Source organism: Squalius cephalus, assembly GCF_949319135.1.
Source record: "Squalius cephalus genome assembly, chromosome: 19".
Classification (NCBI taxonomy): Eukaryota; Metazoa; Chordata; class Actinopteri; order Cypriniformes; family Leuciscidae; genus Squalius; species Squalius cephalus.
This window is the reverse complement of record NC_137140.1, coordinates 23871097-23898886: the sequence shown is the minus strand read 5'-3', so window position 1 is coordinate 23898886 and position 27790 is coordinate 23871097. Positions and strand designations below refer to the sequence as shown.

The following is a 27790-nucleotide window of genomic DNA, read 5'->3' as shown; positions in this document are numbered from 1 at the left end:
ATGATTAAAATGATTTACAATTTGAAGAATTTAAGATGACATCAACAATTAGTGTATTTTTTGGTCTTTTTATTCAACTTACATTTTTGTTTCAATCTTTCAAGTAAAACAATGTGGAATTACAAGGGAACATAAGGAATGTAACAAATTAGAATAGACAAATCAAAAATGAAAATAAGACCATCACCATATTCTACTAAATACCCCCCAAACATCTTTCTGTCCAAAAAGGGCAAAGAAAAGCTATCTTACAATTCACTTGACTGCCAATGTTCAGCAAAAAAAAAAAAAAAAGAAAGAAAAGAGAAGATATTCCTCTTATGAAGTTATTTCAGGTGTATCCTACCAACCCAGCATCGGTCCCTTCATAAAAAGGACCAATACTCCAGAAATAAAATTAGCTGACTGTAGCAATTTTCACTGGAGAACTGATTTCAGTTTTGGTTGCACAAACAGAAATGGCGTTGTTACGATGAAGGGTGGAAGAGCTTGTTACACTTAAAGCACTACAGATGACCAAATGTCTATACGTTAACATGGATCCTTGTATGGATCAACAGGCACTCTCATTTTATCAAACTCATTTAGATTCTGTGTTTGAGAATACAATTGAATGTGTAAAGATGATCATGACGACTAACACTTTGGGAAAGAGATAAGAAAAATAGCAAGATGTTGTCTCCCATTTCTGTACTGCTATAAAGCAAATGACAAGCAAATTTCAAGATTCATCACAAGCTGAAGAGATACACATACTTTAGAGCTTACAAAATGCAGTGAGGTACCAGTAAAGATGTACTGACAAGTTGATGTTCTGAAAAGAAAAAAGAAAAACACCTAAATCACAATGCACAACTCCAATGTCTGAGACATTTCAGATGTGCCAACGGGGGAAAGCAGGCAGCAGCAGAATTTAAAAGTAATGGACTGAAACATTACAAAAGACAGGTGATCTAAGCAAATTGTAACTCCAGCATAGTGCAGAGGGGGAAAAAAATCTCATTTTTTAGACCTGCCCTCTTCTTCATACCCTGGAAGATATAGAAGATATTTTTGTAATTCATCAACTGACTTAACAAACAATAGTCAAAACAGCTGACAAACATTATTCAGAATGCAATGGTCTAAAAACTTTACAATTGTACAATCCCCACTAATCATTTCAATGTAGCATTAATGAATTTCTTCCTCATCAATGCATTTGTAGCACTGGTAAACTCTGTAAAAAGTGTACAATCTATGCAACCAATCTTCTAACATATACTTCACATAGTATTTCCAGTCTTTATGATTACAGTACATAGTGTGAACAAATAATAAATCTTGCCTCTTGCCCAGCTACTTTGAAGATCCAAAGTCTTTGTGTTAGGGTAAAATATTCTCTGGTTTCAACTCAAATTATTAGGACACATTTTTAAATAGGTGACCAAATGATCTTCATAATTGTCCTGCATCTACAGACCCTTTCCACACAGTAAATGGCTTGACTTAAGATAGCTGAGTGGCAAAGTCGAGGTCAGATCTAATTGCAATGTGCAACAGATCTCTTTTCCCCCCCGTCTTCTCTCACAGCTAAACCATGGCCTTAAATAAAATTGATCCCCATTCCTCCATAAAATCTGCATTATCTCCTTGCTGAAATTGACATCTAACTCCTTGTTTAAACCTAGAGATGATTTCTTCACTCCATATCACGTCTTGGAGTGCCGGTGTTGGGTGGATGAAGAGCGTGTGTTGCTAGCTGGAGTACGTGCCTGAGCGGCTGCCAGTGCAGCTACACTCCTGAGAACCCTGTCCGGAGTCCCATCACTGGACCCGGCACTCAGTTCAGGTTTGTCATGCTTCTGGGACCTCTTCTCTTTCCTGCTCTCCCTGTCTCTGCCTCCATAGCTCTTCCGCCGAATACTTTTGCCTCTCTCTGTATCACTACCAGAGGAGGCTGCTCTGGAACGGGAGCGGGTAGGCTCTGTACTCTGCGAGCTTAGACTGTGTGTGCGCTGACTGCTGTTGCTGCTACTCCGACTTCTACTGCTGCCTGCTCCTCTTTCACTGCTTATACTACTGCAGGCACTATGACCTCTTGAAGACCTGGTCTCTCTATTTTCATATTCACCTTCCTTCTGATCAGATGCTTTTTTCTTTTCTTCTTTTTTAACCCTTTCTGTTTCCAAGGGGGGAACAAGGCTGCCCGGTCGCTGCCGAGTGGATCGAGCAGAAGAGGAGGACTGTGGTGATTCAGTTGTCTGATTGGGGGTTTGCCTACCACTCTCTGATTTACTGTTAGACATCTTAGGAGAGTCCTGTCCTGTTTTCCCCTTAGGTTTACTGCTTCTTTCAGAGGACAGTGCTCTGCTTTGCTGTACAGAAGTCTTATTTTTGGGGCTAGGACTGGGTGTGTCTGGTCCTCTTCCCCTCATTGCAAAGAGCTTGGCTGCAGCATTAAGAGCTGAGCAGCGTTTGCCCAGTACCTCAGGTTCAGGGGAAGCTAAAGTATTGGATTGTGGGCCAGCAGATTTTCGGGTTGCTCTTGAACACGTTTCACCACTGGACTCCCCTTCTGTGGTATTGGTGGTTTGACCCTTCTTGTCTGACCTCCCCCTTTGTCTATTACTGCTCTTATCATTTTTAGCAATCGTGCCATCTTTCTCCAACTTCTTTTGAGCTGATCTTGTCAGACATCTTTTTATACTATTAGAGTCCTCAGAGTCTGAAGATGAGGAGGAAGAGTTGGACTGGTGCTTTCTGTCAGACCCTTCTTCAGTTTTCCCCTTTTCAGACTTTATATCATCCCGTTTCCTTTTTGAAGGCCTCCTACTCTCTCCAACCTTTTTGGACTGAGATGATCTTGTACCACTGGAGGATACAGAAGATGGGGAAGAGGAACGAACTGACTCCTGGCTGCTTTGTCTACTAATGCTTCGTTTTTTGGCAGAAGTTCTGGTCTCTCTGTCCTCTCTTTTCTCCTCTACTGATGGCTTAACAGGCCCATCACTCTTAGGAGCATCATGAGTCTCAATATCCGAATTTGATGAGGCAATTCCAGAGGCACTGGGTGTCTGTTCCTTTGGCAAACTATCCAATTTCTTTCTTTTTGGCTGAGATAAAACGCCATCATTTCCTCCTGCATTATCCTCAGCAACACGGTCTAGTTCCATTTTCTCTGTCTCCTCAGTTACAACCTCCTCCTCCTGCTCAGCTACAACCTCATCCTTGGATGAACGTTGGCCTTCATGATTATCAGCCACTGGCATGTTTTGGGGTGGAGAAGAATCTGCATCTATATAACTGAATGTGGACAGAGAATCTGAATTTGTCTGATTAGCTGTAGATAGAGATTGTAAAGATGTTGAAGACATTTTGTGTGATACAGGTGCTGAATCTGTTGCTGCTTCGATGGCTGTAATTTGAAGTTGTGAGGTAGGAACAGAAGTTTGATCAGACTTAGGTGTGAACTGTTGGACTGTTGACAGAGTCAGTGTAACCGAAGCCTCTGGTGCCTCTGATTTAGATGAAGATGATTCTGGCTCAATCCCAGAAGTCAAAGCAGGTGGAAAAGGTTGGGTGGATGACTGATGAGTGGCAATAGGAGATGCAGCTATATTGCACATGGGCTCTACAAAGGTTTGTGAAGAGTCTGCAGTTGTACTGCTTCTGTGTAAGTGTTGTGAAGTGACATGAGTTGATGTATTTGAGCACTGCAAATTATCTATTTGTTGGTTAGTTGTGAGTGAATTTTCCTCAGCTTCTACAGCAGTCACTGGGGCAGCTGAAGGTTCTGAAAATGCTGTGATTTCACTGGTCTTAGAAAGTACAGACATTTGGGTAAGTTCCTCTGCATGGATGAGGGACAAGTGGGTACAAGTGGGAGGCTCTCTGAGGGGACTTGGAAGCTGTAGTGTAAGGGAAGCAGCAGTACAAGTTGGAGAGACCTCTGCACTAGAAATCTTGTGTGGTGAAGTTTTAAGTGTGTTGGTGTCAGAGTCAATGCATGCAATTACAGGGTTTGGACTGGTGTGAGTATCGCCTTGTGAGTCTACACCATGTTCTGATGTAGACAAGGACATATTTTGAGAGTCTCTATGCATAGAGGACAGTAAAACAGACGTAGTGGATTGATTTGTTTCTGAATCAGGTTTAGAAGACGACAATTCAGCAGCATTTGAGGGTGAAGTGGGGTTGAGAGTTGGAGAGCTTATTGGTGAAGTTTTACTTACAGCAGGCAAAGTCACGGGCATAACATTGGATGTTGACAAATTAGGCTCTTGGGAAGAGGGAGCACCTGTAGAAGGAGAAGATGGTGGTGAGCTTGTAGTTGTGGTGGAATCTTTACGTGGACGACCCCTTTTCCGTTTTGGTGAGTGAGGGGGACTCCGCTCAGGACTGGTTTTCTGGGTTACTGGTTTCTTGTCTTCTGGCAGCTCTGGTGCCCTTGGGGGTGTTTTAGGTGGCCTGCCCCTCTTGCGCTTCCCTGATATAAGATTGGTGACATTTGAGTCACTTTGAGCAGCACTGTCCTTGTCTGAATTAGTTTCTGGTTTCTTTGGTGACAAAGCAGATCTCCGATCCACCCCTCTACCTCTTCCTACAAATTGCTCTCCTAACTGTGCAGCCATTCTAGACTCTGTCTCAAGCCTTCGGCGCACTGGTAAGTTCCGTAGGACAGGCATATCTGGTGAATAGTGTGTTGGGGAACAGGGGTGGTGCCCTCTCCCTGCACTATACTGTAACGGAGAGGAGGCCTGTTCCTGCTCTCGTGGTAGTGGTGGTGGTGGTGGTGGTGGTGGTGGTGTGGGTGACGAAGAAGCTAAGGATGTGGGGACTGATATAGGAGGAGAGTCTTTAAGAGTTTGACTTGCTCCATCAGATGAGTGAGTGGCTGGTTCTTGAACTGGTTCTACTTGTTCAGAGTCCTCTGATGAACCCTCATTGTGCGCTCCTCCACTTCCACTCATTCCCCTCCGTCTCCTTTTGGGCTCTTTCTCTTCCACCACCGTGACTAGACGACCTGGAAGCTTTCGAAGGACTTTGGCTGATGGAGAATCTTCTGGAAGTCCCTTGAGAATTTCACTTTCAGCAGACTGCCGCTTTCGTGGTGAACGAGAGTTAGGTGATGCAAGAGTAGGAGAAAGGGAGAGCTGACCATCCTGTTCAGAATGATGCTCAGGAGAACAGATGGAGTCTGATGATGCAGATGCTCTCCTATCTCTCCTGCTACACTGTACAGTTTCAGACACTGCCTCTCCCCCCTGCTCTTCACTGTCCTCTCTGCATGCAGCAGAAGCGGAGGACTGATGGCCACAATTGTTTATGTCTATTGCAGGAGATACAGCAGCTGAAGGCACAGAGCTTGATGGAGAGATGGGCTGCAGGTGGGGGGATGGCACATTTCTAATTTTTTGGACTGAGCCCTGCATAGCAGGGGACACGGTTGTTGAATCTGAGAGCTGCTGGTTGGTTTGGACTGTCTGGTTTTCTGATGACATGAGCGATTCAGATTCTTTGGTTGTCCCTCGCCCGCGCGGACCACTGCGAAGCTTCTCAGGCACTTCTCTGTGTTGGGGCGACTTTTGTGTGGACCCAGGGGTTTGGCTTATACTGCGCTCAGAGTTCATCCATGCCCCCCTCCTGCCTCTTTCTGGCGACAGCCGGGTTAGAGGTATATCGTCAGCAGGTGTACCTCTGAGCCTGCCACTGACCCTTGTAGAAGGAGCACCTTTCTCTTTGTGTTTGCGAGGACGACGGGTTGGAGTAGGTCCCTCCGTACTGGGAGGTACGGAATCCTCTTCATCACTGTCAGATGACTGATGCAGTTTCAAACCTTCTTCCTTTGCCTGATCCAACCCTTTCCTTGCAGCCTCAACTTGCTCCTGTAAAGTAAAGATAAATCTTGTGGGTATGACTGCTAAAAGTTTATTCAACCAGAAAGTAATCAAAGCTTGGTTATTGTTTTAATTGTTACCTCTGCCTGCTTCAGCTCCTCTTTGCAAATATCTTCAAGGGAAGCCTCAAGGAAATTCATGGCATATCTTTCTATGGGAGTGAGCTGTTAAGAACAGGGACAATTGAAATTTAGTGGAAAACATTATGATAAAAATAGGTAAATTCACATTCTATAAAGAAAAGCATAAATATCATGACTACCTGTTCAACCAGGGCATTGATTTCCTGCTCAGCTTTGGAAAGCTCCTCCTCTTCCTGGTCTCGGCTGTCACCATCATCCAGAGGGATGTTCTCGTTAAACTCTGCAAGCTCAGCCACCTGCTCAGCTTTGGCTTGAGATGCAGCCACAATATCCTCTTCATCCTCAGCACGACACAGGGCCTAGTATAAAGAACACATAAAATAAAATGTTCAATGTTTGTAACAAATGGAATACATTTCTTAGAAACAAACAAATACATGAAATACACCAAATGGATACATTTAAAATTACCTGTTCCAAAATTGTGGTGTGTTGTTTATTGATGGATTCATCATCATCTGTCTGAGGCACACTAAGTTCAGCCACTTTCTTCTCTCCCTCAGACACATCAAACAACTCTCTGATAGTTTGCTGTGGGAAAGAGAGTTGGGCAATCAATCATTCTAAAGTTTATTCCAATCTAGGATTTCACTGTGAAAACTACATTAAAATGAAAGCATACCTCCTTAAAAAAGGCAGTGGTAAAGTTTCCCCCTTCAATAGCCATATCTCCCAACATCCTTTTTTGATTGGCTTTTTTCAGAATATTTTCTTCAACTGTGCGTTCACTGATTAGCCTAAACAAATACAATTTTAAAATGTCAAACATGCTTGTACAATGTTAATCATTTATTTATTTAAAAAGGAACAAAAATTGGTCCTGTATGTATTAAAAAAAAAAAAAAAAAAATTTTTTTTTTGGAGTTTTGCCTTTACCTATAGATGTGCACATCTCTTGTCTGTCCAATTCTGTGGCACCGGTCCTGAGCTTGGGCATCCATGGTTGGGTTCCAATCACTGTCATAGAACACCACTGTATCTGCCCCAGTCAGGTTAACACCTACACCTCCACTGCGGGTGGACAGGATGAAGCAGAATATGCGACGGTCTGCATTGAAGCGCTCCATCAGAGCCTGAAAGGTAGAAAAACATTCCAATAATGTCACAGCTGAGAGACAAAACACATTCTTTGTTCTGCTTGCCCAAGTCAAGTTATTTGAAAATCACAAATACACAATTCGAGTACTTCACCTGTCTCTGTTCTACACGTGTACTTCCATCCAACCGCAGGTAGATGTGCCCATGGTAGTTGAGGAACTGCTCAAGTATATCTAGCATACGTGTCATCTGAGTGAAGATGAGGACTCTGTGCCCTCCTGCCTTCAACTTTCTAAGTAGGAGGTGGAGTGTCTGCAGCTTACCTAAACACAGATAAACAGCCACAAAACATTTCTTGTCCATTTATTTTTGTATTTTTGGTACAACACACATTCTATATGTTTATTACGTATAAACATGGTAAATTTAAGTACAATGAAATACTAAAATGCACACTCTGGGGTCCCAGTACTTACCACAGTCATACTGAATAAGCCTCAAATCAGGGAAATGTGTCCTCATGTTACACTGGATGCGATGGAGCGTGTGTGTAAGCGGGGAGAGACGGGAAGATAAAACAGAGGAGAAAAGAGATTGCTGGTGTCTGAGGGAGGGAGGTGGGTGGCAGCTGTGCATGGTGATAGGCTTTGCCTCTACTGGAGGAATGACAAAAGTGAACCTGTGGAACGAGGGCACACATTTAAACGCAGTGTGACACTATTATTTTCAGATGCAGTTTTTATACTTCATTTCTAAATCAAATAAAAGTTTAGTGCTTTATGTATGTTTGTGAGCTATACCTCTCTATGACCTCAGAGAGAAGTTGAAGCTTGTCCTCTGAGTTGTTGATGGCTTCCCTCAGGACTTTGCTCTTTTCCAAAATACTGCTGATATCGTGTGACTGAGCAGTGAGGCAGGAGCTATAACCAGAGTAACTCCAGTTGTTTACAACAGGACGTGGCGGAGATGGACAAGGGCCTGGGAGGAAGGTTAGAAAGTCCAGCACCTCACGGCCATACACAGGCTTAGCACTGCAGTGCAGCTCATTGATGCGCATGATTTGAGAGATTCTGTCATCTCGCTGAGCCTTTCGCCTGTCTGCAAGCCATGACTGTCAGAACCAAAGTAACAAATAAGTTTTATTTGGAGATATAACAAATTTTATACCAAGAATAAGGGTACAGAAAATGTACCTAAATGCATTATGATGTAATTACTGATGCTTGCATTAAGAAGCATCTATATTTGCAAAATATTACACACTCAGATGTGGGTTGTCATTAAACTGAGATTTAAAGTAGAAACAGTGTTATGCTCCCTTTTGAGTTAAAGAATTAATCAATGCAAGATTAACAACTCTATTTCTTACCACGTAGAAGGGGGAACGTGGTGGTGGCGGTGGCTGAATGCGGGGACGCTGAGATGTTGACCCACTACTCTGAGATGAGGATGTAGGCTTAGGAGTGCTCATGTGCAAAGTTATCACATCATTATTACTGTCCTCACGTACTGATGATGAATTTGCCTTCGTTACTGAGAAGTACAGAGTATTGAATGCATAATTATTTGACTTAATATTCTTTTTACCTTAATATACTGCTTAAACTTCTGTCAAGTAAATCCTCAAAACCACACATGGGCTCAACTTACCTGGTGGTTCTGGGGCTGGTGGTGGTGCTGGTCCCTGTACTACTCTCAGCACAGGACGAGTGGGTGGAGTCTGGGAGGAAGCAACAGTTCGGGGTGGAGCAGCATAAACCGGAGGCCGGTGTGGAGGCTGTGAAGCAGCGGACGCTCTAAGAACAGTGCTTGGAGTGCCATGTGGGTGAAGGGTGACCGACTGAGGAGGAGCAGGACGAGGAGAAGGAGGCACGGCCAGAGTAGGGATTGACCCTCCTTCTTTACTTGGTGCCTGTCGTACAACAATCTTTACAATTCCGGGTCCACTTACCATGGATGTTGGGACTGGAATTAAAAAATAGAGAGCGAAAGAGAGTTTACTAACTACACAAGTATTTCGCCTGGAAAGAAAGTTCAGTTAGACTGGGCACCAGACTATTGATTACAGTAGCAGAGCTATCAATACAACGTCTTGCATCTATCAAATACACTACTGCTCAAAAGTTTAGGAGTCAGTATGATTTTTTTAAGTTTTTTTGAAAAAAAGTTTCCTATGCTTAAAGCTGCATTTATTTAAATAAAAAAATACAGTAAAACAGTTATATTGTGAAAAATTATTACAACAGACTTCAGTGTCACATGATCCTTCTAATATGCTCAATATGGTGCTCAAGAAATATTTCTAATTATTAAAAATGTTGAAAAACTGCTTCTTAATATGCCTGGAAACACATTTCTTTCAGGATTTTTTGATGAATAGAAAGTAGAAAGAAGATGAATAGAAAATAGAAAAGATTTATTTGAAATAAAAATAAGACATTATAAATGTCTTTACTGTCACTTTATAAATTGAATGCATCCTTGCTGAATAAAAGAATTTCTCCAAAAAGAAAAAAAAAAACTATTCTGACCACAAACTGAATGGTAGTTCAATTCTACAGTCTTTTAACTCTATAGAAGAATGGACAATTACAACTTCATAAATTTAACCTGCATACATTAGACTTAAAGGAACAGAATAAAACAAAAAATGCAAAACAAACCAAACCATTTCAAACATCATGTACCCTCTACAACATTTGAATTATCAGTTGCAGTGTTGTTTGCATTTATCTTTTTTAGATTTAAAATACTTAATTCAACTGTACCTATTAAGTAGCCAACAAACCATCCAAATAAGCTGTCACATGCAGTTAGAAAAAAAGAACCAGTGACAGAATACCCATGCACATGCTCTGCTGAGTAACAGGTAGTTTGGTACCCAGGATACAGGCTGTACCCAAACAAGAAGGAACTCAAGGACAGCACCAATACCTTGAGTAGCGGTGAAAGGTAATGCTAGTCCAGAGCAGGTTGGGGTTGTGCTGGCTGGGTAGGGATTTGCTGAGCTGCTACCTGTCTGACTAACTGTGTGAAGAACTGCCACCTGAGCTGGCTGACTAATAAGGTGGTGCTGCCCACTACTGGAAACCAGATGCATTACATTTCCTAAAGGGCACAACCACAGAAGAAAGTGTTAGGCTACACCATACACTCACAGAAAGACTGAAGGCGTGCAGGAAAAGCGAAACCTATCCAAAGCAGGCAGTGGATTATTTCCACAAGTAGATTGTTTTTTTTTTCTATTTATGTGGAAGACAGTGGATACCTTGGATGGGTCGTGGCTGTGGAACAGGGACCTGGTGCAGCGGAGTCCCAGAGAGTGTGAGCTTGTTGCCCTGTAGCTGGAAGGTTACTGGTTTACTGCCCTGAGAGGACGACACTGGTCGGCCTGCCAGGGAGGCCAGCTGAGCGATACTTACAACTTCACCAGCTGTACACGTGGGAGATAAATGAAAATAATTGAACTATGTGCAACTATTGTTTCATGGCGATAAACAATGAAGTGAAACAAGTGTGATGCAATTAACATACATGGCAAACGAGCCTGCATATCTGGACTGAGCAGGACCCTTTGAGTCATAATGTTGCTTGGTGGTTGAGGGGGAGCAGACACAGTTGTGATACTGGAGGGTGCTGAGGGACGCACAGTCACTGGCTGGGGGGCTGGTGGCCTGACTGCGGGTGCAGAAGGGACGCTACTAGGAGCCACTGGAGCTCTTAATGTAGTGACAGGAGTAACAGGACAAACTGAAATAAGAGTAAAATGTTATTCTCTTCCCAATTACACCATTACGTGAAAGACACTGATCAGGATGTGAGGCTTGGACCCTTGAGCTGACCTTGAGGTGCTGGCTGGGAGGGAGCTTGTGAAGGGGTAACCTCTGTGATTAGAGGCTTTGGAGTCTGAACTGTGGTGGTGGAAGGACACGCTGACCGAGGACTGTTCACTGCTGAACGCCCATCAGACTTAGGAAGAGGCTGGAGCATCCTGCAGAAGCAAGCACATGCAAGATACGAACAAAATCAAAAAACAAATCTTTTAAAAAAAAAAACATTAACATTTATTTAACTCAAGTGAATATATTATACATCAGAATTGTGTGCTTAACTATTTTAAACAACATACCTGTTGACCTTCATGCGAACAGGCTTCGGTCTGGGAGGAGGGTCAGGGGACTCCATGATTTCCTGAATAAGCTGATGTGTCACTTTCCTCTGAGGCAGGAAAACATCTGCCTGGTATCGAGACACACGCTGCTCCAGGCCAACCAGGTCAAATATGGACAAGTCACAGCGCTTTGAAAAGAATATAATTTTTTTAATTAACCTTCAATGAGGGTTCGGAAAAGAAAAAAGAAACACGTAGATGTGTAGAAACTGATAAAGATTTTACCATTCATACCACCTTAGCTATACATTAATGTGATCAATGGACAGGGCTATATTTACATATGGGAATGATGGAAAAAACATGGAAGAATATGAAAATACAGAGCTCGAAGATGACAAGATGACAACACTTGACGTTATATTCGGAGCTGTTCACGTCCTCGGACTGGAAATTATGTGTTTCTATGGCACCTCTATCAATTATCAATGCCTAAATGAATCTGCAGCGGTCAGGTGGTACAACAGTCACATGGTACAAGTGGGAGCTCTCAGACAATTCCCATTTTACAAGCTGTAATTATGAGCTCTACAAGGATGTGAACGCTTTTTACAAATTGAAATCACATAATTGCAGTAATTACAACATGGTGTGAATGCATCTTTAATGTGCAACACTCACAGTGCATGGGTATTTTCTAGCGGCTAGCCATTGAAGGTACATCGGTTATACACTCGTTATTGAGGTGCACTGTGGGATTAACCATGGTTTTGGACAGCATTACAAATGGCTGTCCCTTCAAATAGTGCACTACATTAGGGTATAGAGTGTGATTTCAAATACAGCCACTCTCTTCAGGATTACTATAAACTTCGATGCAAATGTGTTAGGGCAGGTTGGAGCTAAACTCAGCAAGACATTGGCCCTCCAGAAGCAGGACTGGACACACCTATTATAGATAAACAAGCAAAATTAGAGGATAGTGAAGGTTTAGTAATTGCTGGTCTTCTACCATTTACCTCAAATGGTGAGGTCTCAAGAGCCCGCTGAACCAGTGAAGCAGTAGAATAGATGATGGCCTTTGTGATGAAGGGAGAATGTATGGGCCTTGGATCAAACAGGTTAGGGTGATTACACACTTTCCGCAGCTGCATCAGGATGTTGATGACAGACATGAAATGACCACTGGCTAAAGTCTCTCGTGTCCTGGGAGTACACAAAAAAGACAAACATTAAGAAAAGAAAAAACACACCATCTGAAGTATGAACAAAGTTAGCCAATTAATAATCATCCAAGGCCTGAGCTTCAAAGTATCTTCCTCAACCCAACCCATGACAGCTTGCCCTGGTTACTCACGAGGCCTGGGCCATGAAGTCATCATAGAGAAAACGCTGTCTTTTCGAGAGTCGACAGCGCACAACATGCTCATATTTTTTGGGCATTTGTTTCTCCACATCTGCTTTTATTCTTCGCAGCAGAAAGGGTCGTAGCACCTAGAAAGAGAGGGAGATGAAGGAAGCTTATGTAAAGCCAAATGCATAAATCCTTCCCTGTAATATTACAAAAAAACACAGTTCCCATGTTTCTCTTATGAACTTAGCCTGTGTTTGCGCTACATCCATAAATGAAATAGATCAAACAAAATGTCCAACACAATTCATAAACTGGTACTACCTTGTGAAGTCGTTTGATCAAGCCCTCGTTGTACTCCTGGCTCCCTTCAATCATGCCAGTGAGCGGGTTTGAGAACCACTCCTTGAACTCACGGTGGGACTGGAAAACGTGAGGCATGAGGAAGTGCATAAGAGACCAAAGCTCCATTAGACTGTTCTGGAGAGGGGTACCTGTGAGCAGCAATCGCCTTTGACTGCATGGAAGACAGAGAATTGAGAGGCAAAATAGTAAATAAACTCATTACATTCACGTAATTATATGAGCTTTACACATAAAACGTAAAGAAATTAAAGTTAGAATGGGACCTGTAGTGATAAATTATCAAGTGCATCACAGAAACGACTGTATACAAGTACCTGTTAAAGTTGAGCAAGCTTTGCCAGCGCTGAGACTTAAAGTTCTTGATGTTCTGGGCTTCATCCAGAATGAGGTACCTCCAAGACTTGCGTCTAAAAGCCTGATGATCTTGCAGTACTAGCTTATACGAGGTGATGCAAACATGGAAAGCATTGGGTTTGGTCCAGCCCTGAGAAATGATTAAAAGAGAAAAAACAATTCTAAAATCACAAGGATTGAAAGGCTAAATGAACACAATAATTGCTTTAAAGTGTTATGTAAGGTGTTTTTAAAAGGTATTGTTTGTGTTTTTAAAATATCTTAATTTGTAATAAATATGCTCATTATTGTATTCATTACTTGTCGCTTGAGTTTGCGCTCCTTCTGGCTGCCATAGTAGGTGAGGATTTTGAACCCTGGGCACCAACGCTTCAACTCCATCTCCCAGTTGAGCATTACACTGGTGGGCACAATGATCAAATGTGGACCCCAGTTACCTGTAAGAGAAACAGAGAAAATGTTTGTCGAACTGCATCTATCGATTATATTTTCAAAACACATCATAGGGATTTATGTGGACTACTTACCCTTTACACAAGCTAGATGAGCTAACAGAGCGATGGTTTGGATGGTTTTGCCAAGCCCCATTTCATCTGCAAGTATGCCATTGAGTTTCTTCTCATTCATGGTGACTAACCAGTCCAGTCCAATGTGCTGGTACTCACGCAAAGTACCATGAAGCAGAAATGGAATTGGTGTTTTGACCTTGTATTAAAAAGAAAAAAAAAATGCAGTTAATGATAAACAGAAACTGTGTTCTTCAGCCATTGTTTCTGAGGGTTTGTGTTGCTACCTTTGTTGTTGCCAGTGTATATCCCTTAGGTTGAAGGCTCTCAGCAGTAGCAGCAATGTGGCTGATTTCTTTCTTAGGTCGGGGAGCTGTCGTGACAGTGGGACTATGGTCTCCCTCTCTCAGCAGAACCTCCATTCCCTCTCCTCCATCATCATCATCCTCATCCTCATCATCAGTCTCCTGCACGTCCTCATCCACCTCTTCTTCGTCACTGTCAACAGCCACTTGAGAACCTGAATATTGAGTGGATCACAGTAGGAAAATCTGATGATGTGCTTTATTTTGACACTTCATACAATAATTCATAAGATTCAATGGTTCTATCACCATAAATGTCAGCTCACCTGAGGAGCCACTATCATCAGCACTGTCCTCTCCTTCCGTCTCTTCCTCCGCTTCCTCCTCAGTTCCCTCTGATTCTTCTGAGGAATCTGGTGATGCTGAGGGCTCCTCAAAATCAGAGGCATACGCTCCTCTGTACTTCTCTAAGAGCTCTTCCATGCTCATCTCTCCTGTGAAATAAAGAAACCACAAGTAACAATATGATCTCAAGAAATTACTGTCATAAACACTCTTTGTAAAATTATTCAAAGGTTTGGAGTTCAGTATGATTTTTTAAAAGAAATTAATACTGTTATTGAAACTGATAAAAAAAATGACAATAAAAACTTTTATGATGTTTAAAAATCTTTCTAATAAATGTCAAACTTCAAATAAATGTGATTTAACTTTCTATTCAAAGAATCCTGAAAAAAAAAAATGTACCACGTTTTCCACAAAAATATTAAGTAGCACAACTGTTTTAAACACTGCTAACCAAATAAGCACATTAGAATGATTTCTGAAGGATTATGTGACACTGAAGTCTGGAGTGATGGCTGCTGAAAATTCAGTTTTGCCGTCACAGGAATAAATTACATTTTGAAATGTATCAAAATAGAAAACAGTTTTAAATTGTTTCACAATATTCCTGTATATTACAATATTACTTTTGATCAAATAAATGCAGCATTGTTGAGCAAAAGAGACTTAAAAAAATAAAATAATTATATATATATATATATATATATATATATATATATATAAGCGTTTTGCATGTATTTCAATACGCACCATATATATATTAGTGGTGGGCATAGATTAATTTTTTTAATCTAGATTAATCTCACTGTAATCTTGGAATTAATCTAGATTATTCTAGATTAAAATGGCTCATTTGAATTCTGCCGAAGGCATTCAGAATATGTGTGCTACTCAAATAATGACTAAAGGGCATGTGTTTCTTAAATACAAAGTGACATTTAAAAGAACTTGTGAAGAAATGGCAGAGATTTTTATTTTTTTTTAAATTAAAACTAACATAATAAAGTATGATTTTTTGTATTTTTTTTTGAGCAATGATGGAGCTATAATAGACTCTTCTTATGAGCATATAAAACAAAACAGCTCCTTGGAAAAAATGAAATGTAGCCTAATATTGTAGTAGCCTAGTTATAAACAAAGGTCTATTTTTAGTTCAGATTAACATTTGAGGGCAGCAATTTTATTCATAATGTCAAAATAAAACCAACGTAATGTTACTTGAAAGCATTATAGCCTACTATTCCTGCCAAACTTCCATGGTTGCTGTTAGTGTTAGGCTACTACAGCAAATCCATGGTGAATGTTGCAGATCTGTGGACACTGATAGTTCATTCATGGCACAATGTTTCTTCCTGGCTTCCACGCACTGTTTGATCCGTTAATAACGGAGAAATGTGAATGTTTCTCACTAGATCTCGCAGCAATGTTATTATGATTTATTTACTGGATCTCTTAGCGCTGTGTAGTAACAGTGTCGCTTGATCAAGATCAGCTCGCGCTGCTTTGGTCCAAACTGATAAACAACGGTCCGTCAACCACACAATAACGAGTAGCTCAGTTTCGTTTCGCTTACATTACGTTTGCCATTTGATGTCGGACAATGTTGTGGTCGCGCCGGCGTCTCTTAGGCCGGTGACACACTGGCTGCGTGGCGTGAGCGTGGCGTTTCTGTTGCGTGTCAGTTGCGTGGCGTTTGCGTGGCGTTTTCCATGTCTTTGCACACCAGAAGCGTGTCTGACGCGGCGCTGCTGCTGCTAGGTGACATATGATAAGCCTCATTGGTGATATATTCGACATGGGGAGAGAGTTGTGGAAGGCCTATACTTCATGTTAAACATTAATATTTAGCAAAGACAACGTCGGCATGTTGACAGCAAAATAGGCTACAGAATATTTCGTTCTGTATTGACAGTTGCAGTATTTGAAAATCGATAATATTTTTTTTAAATTGCATTTATGTCAAACCCTAGACACTTTCAAACATCAAAATGACATGTATTAATATGTATTCGTGTCAAAATGACATATAAACATCTTTTCCTATTCTATTTTGCCTAAAAACGCTTCCAACACGCTTGCGTCGCGTGAAAAATAGGCGTCGGTTCTATTTCAAGCATGCACGCGTTTTCCGCGCGACTCAAGCCGTGCCTGAGACGCGCGTGTCACGCAGGCAGTGTGCAAGCTCTAACCTGTTAACATGGGAGCCGAAATAAAAACGGACACGCCACGCAGCTGAGACGCTTACGCCACGCATCCATTGTGTCACCGGCCTTACATTATGAGCGCGCTTGCCACGCGCGACCCACCTACATTTGAAATAACGAAATTTTGGTCGGCAGGAAAAATGGTCCAACGAACCGCTCGGTTTGAAAATGCGTACCGAACACCGAACCGAATTTGGCTAGGTATACATCCGCGCTAAAATATCAAGGTGAAAGTCATCATAGCTTGCGTAGTATAGACCCAGCTCCCAACCCAACTTTGAGAATAGATTAACGGCGATATTTTTTTTATCGCCCGATAAGAGTCTCACGTTAATGCCGATAACGGCCCACCACTAATATATATATATATATATATATATATATATATATATATATATACACACACACACACACACACGTATATGTACAGACCCCAAACATTTTACCATTAGGGTGTTGTGTGCATTTCAATTATAGTGCTACACTTAAATATATTTCAGTATTTAATTTACCCTCTTTAGCAAGGTCATCCAGTTCCTCTGCATGGTCTCCCTCTCCTTCAATAACTTCCTGGGCTGCAATTGTGTCTTCTTCATCTTTCGCTGAAGCAAAGCATAGAATCATTCAAGTGATATCTTTCTGTCCAAATCAATAGGATACCCAAATTAAGTGTCTATCTATCTAAATAAAACTCTACTAACCATCTTCTTCATTGGCACTGAATTCTTTGTCTTCATCTTCAACTGTAGAAGATGAAGCATCTGAGGCCTCTTCTTCTGATTCAACAACCTTTGCAAGGAAAAATAAGTGTATTTAAATATGTGAGAACTGAAAAAAAATAAAAAAAAAAAATAAAATAATAATAATTATTATTATTATTTCTATATATATATATATATATATATATATATATATATATATATATATATATATATATATATATATATATATATATGATGCTATACTGAAACATCTGATGTGAACAGTGATGGACCACATGAATCAGAGAATTCTGACAAGGAGTCAGTGGCTGCGTAAACACTAACAGGTTTTGGAGGTGACAACTGCATTTAGGCTGTTCACACTTGTAGTTCGGTTCGCTTGGTCCAGACAAAAAATTAAATAAATCTTTTTTCTCAGTCCTCTTGTTTGGTGTTCACCAGGGTTCGGATGGCATTTTTAATCCTTATTCAAATTAACCGCACTAACAGAGCAATCATACCAGGGTTTGTTTTAATCGAACCAAACATGCCAAGTGTGAACACACCCTTAAACAGTATTTAAAGGGTTAGTTCACCCCAAAATGAAAATTATCCACTGATTTGGTTAGATTTCACTCTTCCGTCAGAACTATACTCACGTACGGCCATTACCGAAGCCAGAGATTATGGTTTATAAAGTTATAAATAGGGCTATTTTTTTTTATACAAAAACACATCGCTTCACTTCAGAAGGCCTTTATTAACCCCCTGGAGCCGTATGGATTATTTTTATGATGGATGGATGTGCTTTTTTGGGCTTCAAAATCTAAGGAACAATTCACTCCCATAATAAAGCTTGGAAGAGCCAGGATATTTATATTATAAATCAGATTGTGTTTGGCTGAAAGAATAAAGTCAAATACACCTAAGATGGCTTGAGGGCGAGTAAATTATGGGATAATTTTCATTTTTGGGTAAACTAACCCTTTAACTAGAGTGCATGTGACCAATGAGTGTTGGAGTTGATCCTGGGAGATTGCTATACCTGGGGGAGAGTTAAAGTACTGAGTAGCTGGTCCAGAGGCAGAGTGCCCTCCTCCCTCAGTAACTCTATCTCTCGCCTTTGTGTCTCTGCATCATTCCCCTCTTGCTGCTCCTCTACCTCTATGGTCTCTTCGTCATCATCCTCCTCACAAGGTGGCTCAAAGTCTCTATCTGCAGCAGAAAAGGGACAATTTATGAACTAACTTAAAGTGTAAATAACAATTTCCTTAATTGTGGTCAAACCATATCAAACCATACTGCACACAAAAACACTCACAAGAGCAGATTTTCAATTCACTAAATTTATTAAAGCACAATCTTTATGTGTACAGTGGCCCCACAGAATTTGGACACTTGAGCCATGTTGTTTTTTCCAATACCATTGCATTAAGCTAGCCTGGTTAAAACCAGACCATTCTCAGTAGTAACCGAGTTATGGTCTGGCAAAGCTTCATTAATAACTCATTTCCAAAAGGGCGTCACCAACGGACGTCGCTCAAATGCCTCTGGGCGCAATTGGATAGACCTAAAACAAATCGAATCAAAGCCATATGCTGCTTCCCAATTCGCCGAAGTTACACTACGCCATAAAAGTATGTACTCTTTTTGTGAAGAAAAGGTATTTACTTTTGAATGTGTAGCAAAAAAGTAGGCAAGCTTTGGGACATACTACTTCCTCATCTTTATCGGCCGGATCTGTCGCGTGCATCCTGTCACGTAAACTGCCCTGTCAATCATCTTGTCACAGTTAAAATCCTCTATTAAATCTAATTTAATTTCCTACTGTTTTCGGAGAGAAACATAGTAGCACGTTCATCTGCCAGTGGGTCTTTCGTGGAGACTGTCCTCATGTGTTTGCAATTTGAATACAATAATGCATTTAAAAGTTGGTGTGCTTCACCAACGGATGTCGCTCAAATGCCTCTGGGCGCAATTGGATAGACATAGACCTAAAACCAATCAGAGCGATCGTCATCGTGGAAAGCCCGCCTCAACGTTTCTGATTGGTGCCGCGATTTGGACAGATTAGAAATCGGCTTGAATGGGCTCTTTGCCAGACTACTTGCAGAGCAAATCTAAATTTGCCGGAAGTTTGTCTGGGTTTTCCCAGGCTAGCATTAAGCTACATAAAATATCAAACCAAAAAAGCACAAGCTTAATATAATAAAGAAATACCATGTTTGCTAGGTTTTGAATGCAACATTAGATGCTGTTAAAAATCAGTCTCTCTGTGGAACTGACCTCATACATTCACTAAACAAATTTTGGTTGACTAAGCCTAATGTTTAGTCGCCTATTAGGGAGCAGCCCTAGGTAATTTAGTTCCAAGATAATTAATCTGAACAACAACACAGTAAAACAAAACAAAAGTTAGTCCTCACCATCCTCATCGACAGCATTCAGCTGTGGTTCTTTTGAGACTGCTGCAGTGTCTGAACTGTGTTCAGGAGCGGCATGCAGGGACTGACTTAACAAGTCAGAGTAGCGCTCTGTCTGACCCACAATGAAATCCAGCTGGAGATCTAGGGCTTTCTTCCGCTTCTCCTCCAGTCTGGACTGTTGTTTATACTGGACCACCTGTGTACAGAAATGGGCAGGAAACAGTTAAAGTGTGAATCATTTACAGTCTTTAGTACAATAGATTTTGTCCAAAACCAAAAAAACATCAATGAAAGTCACCTTCTCAACGCTGCTCCAGAAGGCACGGACCTCCTTGGCAATAGAAGAAGCAACTCTCCTCAGTTTGGCCTGCTCCTCACGTTTCGCTCTCTCTTCCTTCTGCCTCAGCTCCTCATGGTGACGCATCACCATCCGTACTACCTGAAAATGAGTTCAGACTGGTAAGATTTTCAAAATACAAAAAGCATGTTTCAAATAGGATAGCCTGAATGTAACATTTACCTTTCGGGCCACTCCTCTTTTCCATCGCCTCTCTTGTGCAAAGTCTGCAGAGAGCCACTGCATTTCCTCACAGAGGTAATCCCAATGAACTTTTGGCCGGACTGGTTCGGTTATACGAGACAGACGTTTTAGGGACCAGAAACCTTCACGTTTCAGTGCAAGGGTTCGATGTTCTATTTCTGCTTCCTGTTAAAAGTAAAAATAAAAAAACAAGAATAAAGTCCACTTATGAATGTCAATCACTGTTTCAGAGAGTAAGTTATTTAATTTGTCCTTCTCTCACATGTTTTGCTAGTTCTGCCATGTCTGTGTGCTTCGGGGTGGATTTCAGGGTGGTTGTTTGCTCTGACTGAGAACAGCATCCAGAACCCTGGGAGGAAGTGGAGGGCATGTTTTTGCCATGAGAGTTGAGTACAGGTGAGCCTCTGCCTGTGTGAGAACGCATCCAGTCGCTGGATGAGGGAGATGGAGATGGACAAGGAACGGGGGAGGAGGAAGGAGTAGAGGCTGCTGTAACCTTGCCTGCAATCCACTGGCAAACCTTGGGACAGAGAAATAAAACAGTGTATCTGACTGTGACAGCACAATATTATTCAGCGTAGAGTACAAAGGAGAGATAGAGTGACCCAGAAGAGATAAAAAGAGCTTCATAAAAACAGGAAAGTTTACAAGGACATCTTGGTGAGCAAACATCTTAAAATATTTCTCCTTATTTCTAAATAATACATGCTACTCTAGGTGATAAAAGAGTTTCATACACTCAGCTCTATTTTCCTTCCAGATTGTACTTGATTTTTTTTTTACAAATGTAAGAAAGTGAGTTGAAGCAGTGACAGACCGATATATATTCCAGGTCAATTACCTGGCCATTTTGAGATTTTTGGCATCAGTCAGAAACTATGCCAGCGTGGCTGGTTGAACACCTTTACTTTCCCCCTTTTTGTGAATTTAAATATTTGGTCAAATAAATGTCCACTTTAATGTCAGCATATTTGTTAAGCTTAAATTGTATTAGCCTACATAGTACATAACGAAACCTATATCGGTCAACCACTAGTTGGAAGAAGCAGGATCATCGCATCAGCTTGCAACGATCAGATTTGAAGGATGCCTGTCACCTCTTACCTTCAATAACAAGCCTTTTCTGTCTGTCCTGCTCTGCCCATGCTGGAAAACACACATGGCTTAATATACAGCCAAGAAGTGCACTAGCATCAGACTATGGCTTTGAAACTGTTATGGACTGTGTACACAAGCTATCTGAATTATAAAAACACTTTTGCTGACTACCTCTGATGCCTTCATTGTGACTAAACATGAACAATGATGTAGCAGTGATCTTAAGTCTAATTTGTTGTATTTGATGTACAAGTCATTACAGTTAATAGTTTGGTTGCTTTTACCTTGTTCGCTGCTGGACTGGACATAGAATTGCTATCCTCATTCTGGACCTCTATAGAGCTGTCAACCTCTCCATCGCTGCTCTCTTCTACAGAAGCATCAAGTGGCTCCAGGATGGTGTGTTGAACATTTTGCATTGTTGACAAAAGTTTGTCCGGCAACTGCTGCTGCTCCAACTCCAGTTCACCTCCCAAAGACATTGAATCTTGGCATGGTGTAGCGGCCGATGACGGTTTACACTGATTCCCCTCTGGGACAACACTAGATACAGTACCGCACATATCTCCAGTATGTAGAGTAAAGTGGCTTTGTGAGTTATGGAGTTGTACTGAAGCTGATGAAGTGTTAGCAGAGGATTCATTTTGAAGCATCTTGCCAGAACTATTTGATTTATTTATGTTTTCTTTCACAGATCTGTTCTGTGAAAGTACATTAGAAGTGGAAACAGTCTGAGAAGACAAAGAGAAAGTGTTTGAGACAGGGCGGTCAGCAGGTAATGTGGCATCCTCCTTTACTGTGGGAGTTCCAGCTGTATCAGTTTTAGCAAGGCACTCTGAAGCTTTATTTAATCCATCACTGGGGGATCCAGCCTGGACAAGGGAGTTCTGATTGGTTGAGATCCTAGCTGACAGAGAAGGTTGCTTAAGGATAGGGTTGTCACCCTTCTTTAAGATCAATAGCTTTGGGTCAATCGTGCCACAAGACAATGAAATTAATGACACACCTTGTGTGTTTTCCACTACATCAGATTGTTGCTGCTCTTGCACAGAGTTAAGCGTGACATCCAAAACTGTGGACGTTAACCCTGCCAATGTGTTCGCAAGATCAGTGGGACTTGAATCATCATGTTGCTTGACAATTATAGATCCTTCTTTTTGCATAGAAGGTATGGTCCTTAAATCTTCTGTGGGTTTGAGTGTATCAGAATGAGTCCCTAGATTACTCTGGGCTTGTGAGTCTTGCGTCAGTGTTTCCATTGGTTCCTCCTCTTCTTTGTCAGTTAACAGGAGCTTAACTTCACTGTGAATGGCAGCTGATGTAAAGCAGGGCACAGTGCATTCATATACAGCAACAGTTGACTGGGATTCGGGGCACTGCACCAGAGACTCCTCGCTGACCTCCATCTCTGCATGCTCGGACTGCCCGTCTATCTCACTTACAACCAGCCATGTATCCTCCAAATCTGGCTGCATTAAAATACCTGCATCAATCAAATCTTTCACCTTGACAGCATTGAGAGCCTCTGCACTCACTTCCTGCCTTTCTTCCACAGTCACGATATCTGGGTTGTCATTCAGGCATATCTGAATTTGTGAGAGTTTATGATCTGCTGGAATGGACTCTTGTACTTGTTGGACCATAGAGTCAGAAAGATTTGGCTGATCTGATTCTTGACCCTCTAAAGTCACACAGTTCTCTGTGTGAGCGAGCAGCATGTTCCTATCCTGTTGGTGATTTGAGGACATAGATATTTCTATTGGATTGGCACTGTCATTCTGCTTCAAATCAGAAGAGCCGCAAACCATGACTTGTGACCTTTCACTCACAATGGGGACCTGTACATTGTCAATGCATGTCACATGCCCAGACAGCTTTGGTTCATCAACAGAAATGTTGTGAAATACTTCTTTAGCAGCCACGTTACAACACAGATCTCCATCAACAGGGACTTTCTTATTGCCTTGTCCCTCCCTTGCACTAGTCTCTTTACCCAACAGAATTTTTGGGGGGGTTTCACTTACATGTACATACTGAGAGCTTAGCTCTTGCACACACTTTGTATTCTCAGGCGGGGTGGGCACGCCAGGTGTTTTATGAAGGGGGCTTGTCTTTTGTGTAGCCCTTTGTGTTTTACTGCAGTCCTCTGAGGGATAACAGCTGCCCTTATCGGAGTCATTTTGCATGCTATTTCCACTCTCAAGGGTAATGTGCTGCCCCCCTTGTTTTGATGATGAATATCCTGAGCAAAGAGAATTTCCGCTAATACCTTGTTTTGTTCCCTCAGCTGACAAGTTTTGTCTACCTGGACTGACGGCACCTTCTTTGTTTGTTTTAGGCAGATCTTGTGTGACAACTTCCATAGCCTCCTTAGAGTCAAGTTTACTAGCCTGCTTCGCTGAACTTGTCGTATTTTGTTCTTGTAGGACGTCAAACGCAGATGATGCGGCAGTCTGATTTGTCTGAAAAAGGGGAGTTGTTTGAAGCTGCTCCATGTCTCTGTCTGTTGTCTTAACTGCACTCGAGACTGGTGGCATGACTTCTGTTCTTGGGTCACAGGGGCTTTCTCCAAGTGTGTGCTTTCCACACATGTTCTTGTGGTCGAATTTGATTGTCTCTGGAGGCAAGGGTCCCTTTTCTGCCTCAACAGGGGCAGTGACACCCCCTGCATCTCCAGGGTGTTGGCTCCAATCTTGGCAGTGGCCTGTGCTGGATCCTTCCGCCATATCGACCTCCCTGTATGCAAGGCTTGATTGCTTTGAGTTACACCCGTAAAGCAAATCCTGTTTTTGCCCAATACTATCAGTCCCGCTCTCAAAAAGTTTGTCTGAGGGAGTCTGACCCTCCAATGCGTCTGTAAGCTTTTGTGAGTTTTTATCAGTAGCTGACACCAGTCCTCTTTGGACCGCCAATATCTCCTCGGGTTCCTTGATGTCGCTGCTTCGTTGAACGCGAGCAATGGTCTGTTCTTTACATGCAGCCTTTGAGTCTCCTTTCTGCTGCTGAGATCCAGTGCCGATGTTAACCGATGACGGTGGTAGAGTGGCAGCTGCGACTGGCTGCAGGGCATGCTGGGGTGGCCCAGCCACATTCTGCGCAGCCACGGAGGTGCCACCCAGCACAGCCACTGCCGGACAGGTGTGCTGCTGCACCGCCTCTTCCCCAGACTGCCCTGCTTCAGAACCAGCAGTGCTACACACTGAACCTGAAAGAACAGTGAGTCGCGTCATAACCAACCCTTTACAAAATGCAAAAAATACATGAAACGCATGTTGAAATGAACATCTAAACCAATAAAACACCTACGTGAAATCTGCTGACATTTGTCACATTTTCATTTTTGTTTCAACATATTTTTTTCAAACAGTATTTAAACATGGTGTTATCAAAGCTGAGAGAGCAAAAGCAAGGGGTGGAAGATTTAAAGAATTGTATGGGTGACAGACATTAGTTTTGTGGAAAGTGTGTAATTCTACTACAGCAGCACATTCAGAGTGGGCCTGCATATAACTAAAAAGGAATGAAATGAATAAATACCTCTATGTGATAAAGCACCAGTCTCTTCCGTGATTTCCACTTCCAGGATGCTGAGATCAAGGGTACCGCTGCATCTGAGGGTCTAAAGATAAACATTAGAGTGAATTTCATTAATGTAACATCAAATCTATTATCCTGAAGTTACAGCAAGTGCATAATGCCACATGAAATAAAAACTTGTTTTTTAGAATGCAAATTATAGATGAATTAGCTGCAGAATGACTATGTAATCATTTCTACGTGGTCGGTGGTTAAAATGCAAGTGCAGCAAAATAATTTTGAGCAAACTCGAGTAAATGGTGTTTGTTGGCAGTACTCTCTTTTAGAACTATAGGAAATGCATTTTTGCTTTCGAACTGCCGGCTTCTATCGAGCATATACTTAACGAAATAAAATCTTGTGGTTTTGAACAGGAACACTAACTGCCCACACCTTTTAAAACACATCGAATCACTTAAAGTTAAGAAAAACTGTTGTATAGCCGGACATATATAGCCGGACAAACAGTCTCATTCCGTACAATAGTGCGGGTGCTTCACGTTCAGCTAGCCTTTAGCGACGAGTTACAGCTTGTTCGGACGTTATTATCCCACGATTGTTCATAAACTTCAGAAGATAGTATGGCGGTTAACGTGTAATATCGAATACAGATAAGGAATGCAGCCGGCAGTTCTGTATACAAGAAGCGGGCGCACACACATGGGCCTTTAGCAGGCTAGCAAGCAATGCTAATAGCTTATAGACGTTGCAATGGAGCCGACAGTCACGATAACGTTTCATTTATGTTATAGGCGTTTAAATGACAGGGAGCTACATTCCTTGACTGTTTGTGTAATAGTGTGTGAGAGGGTGACTGTTATTATCTAACTCAGACAAACACATTGATATTTACACACACCGATAAATACACACACCGTCTCAAGCTCTCACGCGCGCGCTGAAAACACTGCTCGGGCACTGAGCGCGCGTGTATACATCGGCTTCCATAAGAAGTTATGCAATGATCAAGAATAAACTATATCTCATCATTATCCATATCGATGGTTTTTAAAGACTTGTCAAAAACAAACATATTATTGGATCTGTATTATAACACCTATTACAGGAACGACGTCTTGACGTCACTGCGCGGGGTCACGCTACACAAAAATGCCAGTCAACTAGCGATGCCCGATTCGCGAACAAGTCGTTCTTTTGAGTCGGATCTTTTCGAAATGAAAGTTAGTTTCATACCCGATTGTTATTGTTAAAAATTAAGCTACATAATCGTATTAGAGTTTTATAAACAAGTATACGGTCACGTAATTGTTTGACAGTTCGATCAACACGCATACGAAACAGTTGCACTTTTTATTTTTAATAAATTACATTTTAGCATTTAATTAAAACCTTTGTAAACTATTTGACAAGATATGAGTGCATTTCAGTACTATAATGTATACAGTATTATATTTAGGTTCCAAATAACTTGCAATTACAAAGGTAATAAACAAATGTTATTTTTTTTATTAGGGAAGTTATTTAGGGACCACTGGATGACAAAGAATCACTGAGTCGGTTCTTTGCTCGAAATAACTGATGCGCAGAAATGAGTTGGACTTTCCATCACTACCGTCAATAATTCTACAATCTGTCATGCTTACTATATACTGGATTAACTTTATCTTCATGACTCATAGCAGTGCATTGGTTGATATGCAATTTTATATGAATAACTGCTTTAAATAAGGACACTTTTAACGTACTGGAGGATAAAGTAAAACGCACAATATAACAACTTGGCTGTTGTTGCACTCGCAGTGACAGACGACAGTTTCGTTTCCAGATTGCCCTCTCAAAAGTGTGCGGTACAAAGGAAACCGGAACCCATCTGACTTACTACGGATTTGGGTACAATTCTGTATTTTGCAATTAAATTAGACCATACGGAGGTAGGTGCAATGATACAAATGTGCAGTTGATCCAAATCGAGTCAGTTCAATAAAGGCCGTACTTTACTCTTAATCTTACACAACCCATACTTTAAGCACCCGACCGCTTGAAAGTCAACTTGTCCCGCCATGTCAAAATCCCCCCCAGTGACCCCCTTACCCTCCTCCCCCGCCCTCTTCTATCACTTCCTCCCCAGCATCCCCCCCTCCTCTCACCACCGCCATCTTAAGTTCCCACCTACCTGAAATTTCCGAGCACTTTTCTTTTACTAAATTCTCGCTGAAGGAGTCGCCATCCGCTTCAAATCGTACTCAATCCGTGTTGACACTATTCCGAACTGTCTCTCGGTACCCAGTGAGGTACTGGCAGGTTCGTAGGATCAAGTTAAAGAACGGTCCGAGAGAGACTGGGTCCGGAATCGCTGAATCTAGCGGTTGCGGGGAGGAGACTTTCGACGCAGCGAAATGGAGGAACGAGCGACTGCTGACCAAGTTGCGGAGCGAATAGACATCTCGCGAGACGTGCTTCAGCGCGCACTTCACTCACTGCAGGCTTCTGAGACTGCACAGATACCTCAGCCGTTACTGAAAGTTCACTTTGTTTTTCTATTTCTAACAAACCCATGACTTGTTTGCACGTAACTTTATAACACATTTTTTTTCAAAATAGCTTTTAAAATACTATCTCTCAGTGCCTAACTGGCAGCAGTTTGACAAGGTAAACGTTATTGATATGATTATATTGACTAATTTTAGATTAATTTTAAGAAAGTTTTTATCCACAGACACTAACAAATATTATGCTAACAATTATGACTCGAGATACACTTTCAGATCTCCTGAATTTTACTTATGGTGACAATTAATGTTTAGTGCACATGGGCCACATATATTAATTAAAAGAACATATGCAAAGTTTAGTCAGATAAGTCACAATTTGGCTCTGAAATTTTG

General features: G+C 41.6%; 1 protein-coding gene across 2 annotated transcripts; it reads right to left on the bottom strand.

Moving 5' to 3' along the window:
• Nucleotides 1-48: 48 nt before the first annotated feature.
• srcap (Snf2-related CREBBP activator protein) lies at nucleotides 49-27178 on the bottom strand. 2 transcript variants are annotated; one of them, XM_079851734.1, is made up of 35 exons: nucleotides 25820-25985; nucleotides 24906-24987; nucleotides 21653-24573; nucleotides 21375-21416; nucleotides 20533-20790; nucleotides 20250-20435; nucleotides 20028-20168; nucleotides 19730-19925; nucleotides 18349-18518; nucleotides 17304-17391; nucleotides 17115-17204; nucleotides 14380-14547; nucleotides 14036-14268; nucleotides 13770-13947; nucleotides 13543-13679; nucleotides 13203-13372; nucleotides 12847-13039; nucleotides 12529-12665; nucleotides 12191-12377; nucleotides 11190-11359; nucleotides 10903-11051; nucleotides 10595-10810; nucleotides 10329-10493; nucleotides 9995-10168; nucleotides 8711-9025; nucleotides 8430-8593; nucleotides 7861-8171; nucleotides 7537-7739; nucleotides 7214-7383; nucleotides 6899-7095; nucleotides 6645-6759; nucleotides 6434-6553; nucleotides 6142-6321; nucleotides 5960-6043; nucleotides 49-5867 (listed from the first exon to the last, which is right to left on the bottom strand). In XM_079851734.1, exons 3-35 carry the CDS (start codon nucleotides 24092-24094, stop codon nucleotides 1692-1694), a joined length of 11925 nt encoding a protein of 3974 aa, XP_079707860.1. In that variant the 5' UTR covers nucleotides 24095-24573; nucleotides 24906-24987; nucleotides 25820-25985; the 3' UTR covers nucleotides 49-1691. The 2 variants fall into 2 exon arrangements, with proteins under 2 accessions (XP_079707860.1, XP_079707861.1); XM_079851735.1 differs by lacking the exons at nucleotides 21375-21416; nucleotides 25820-25985 and adding an exon at nucleotides 27079-27178.
• Between the last annotated feature and the right edge of the window lie 612 nt (nucleotides 27179-27790).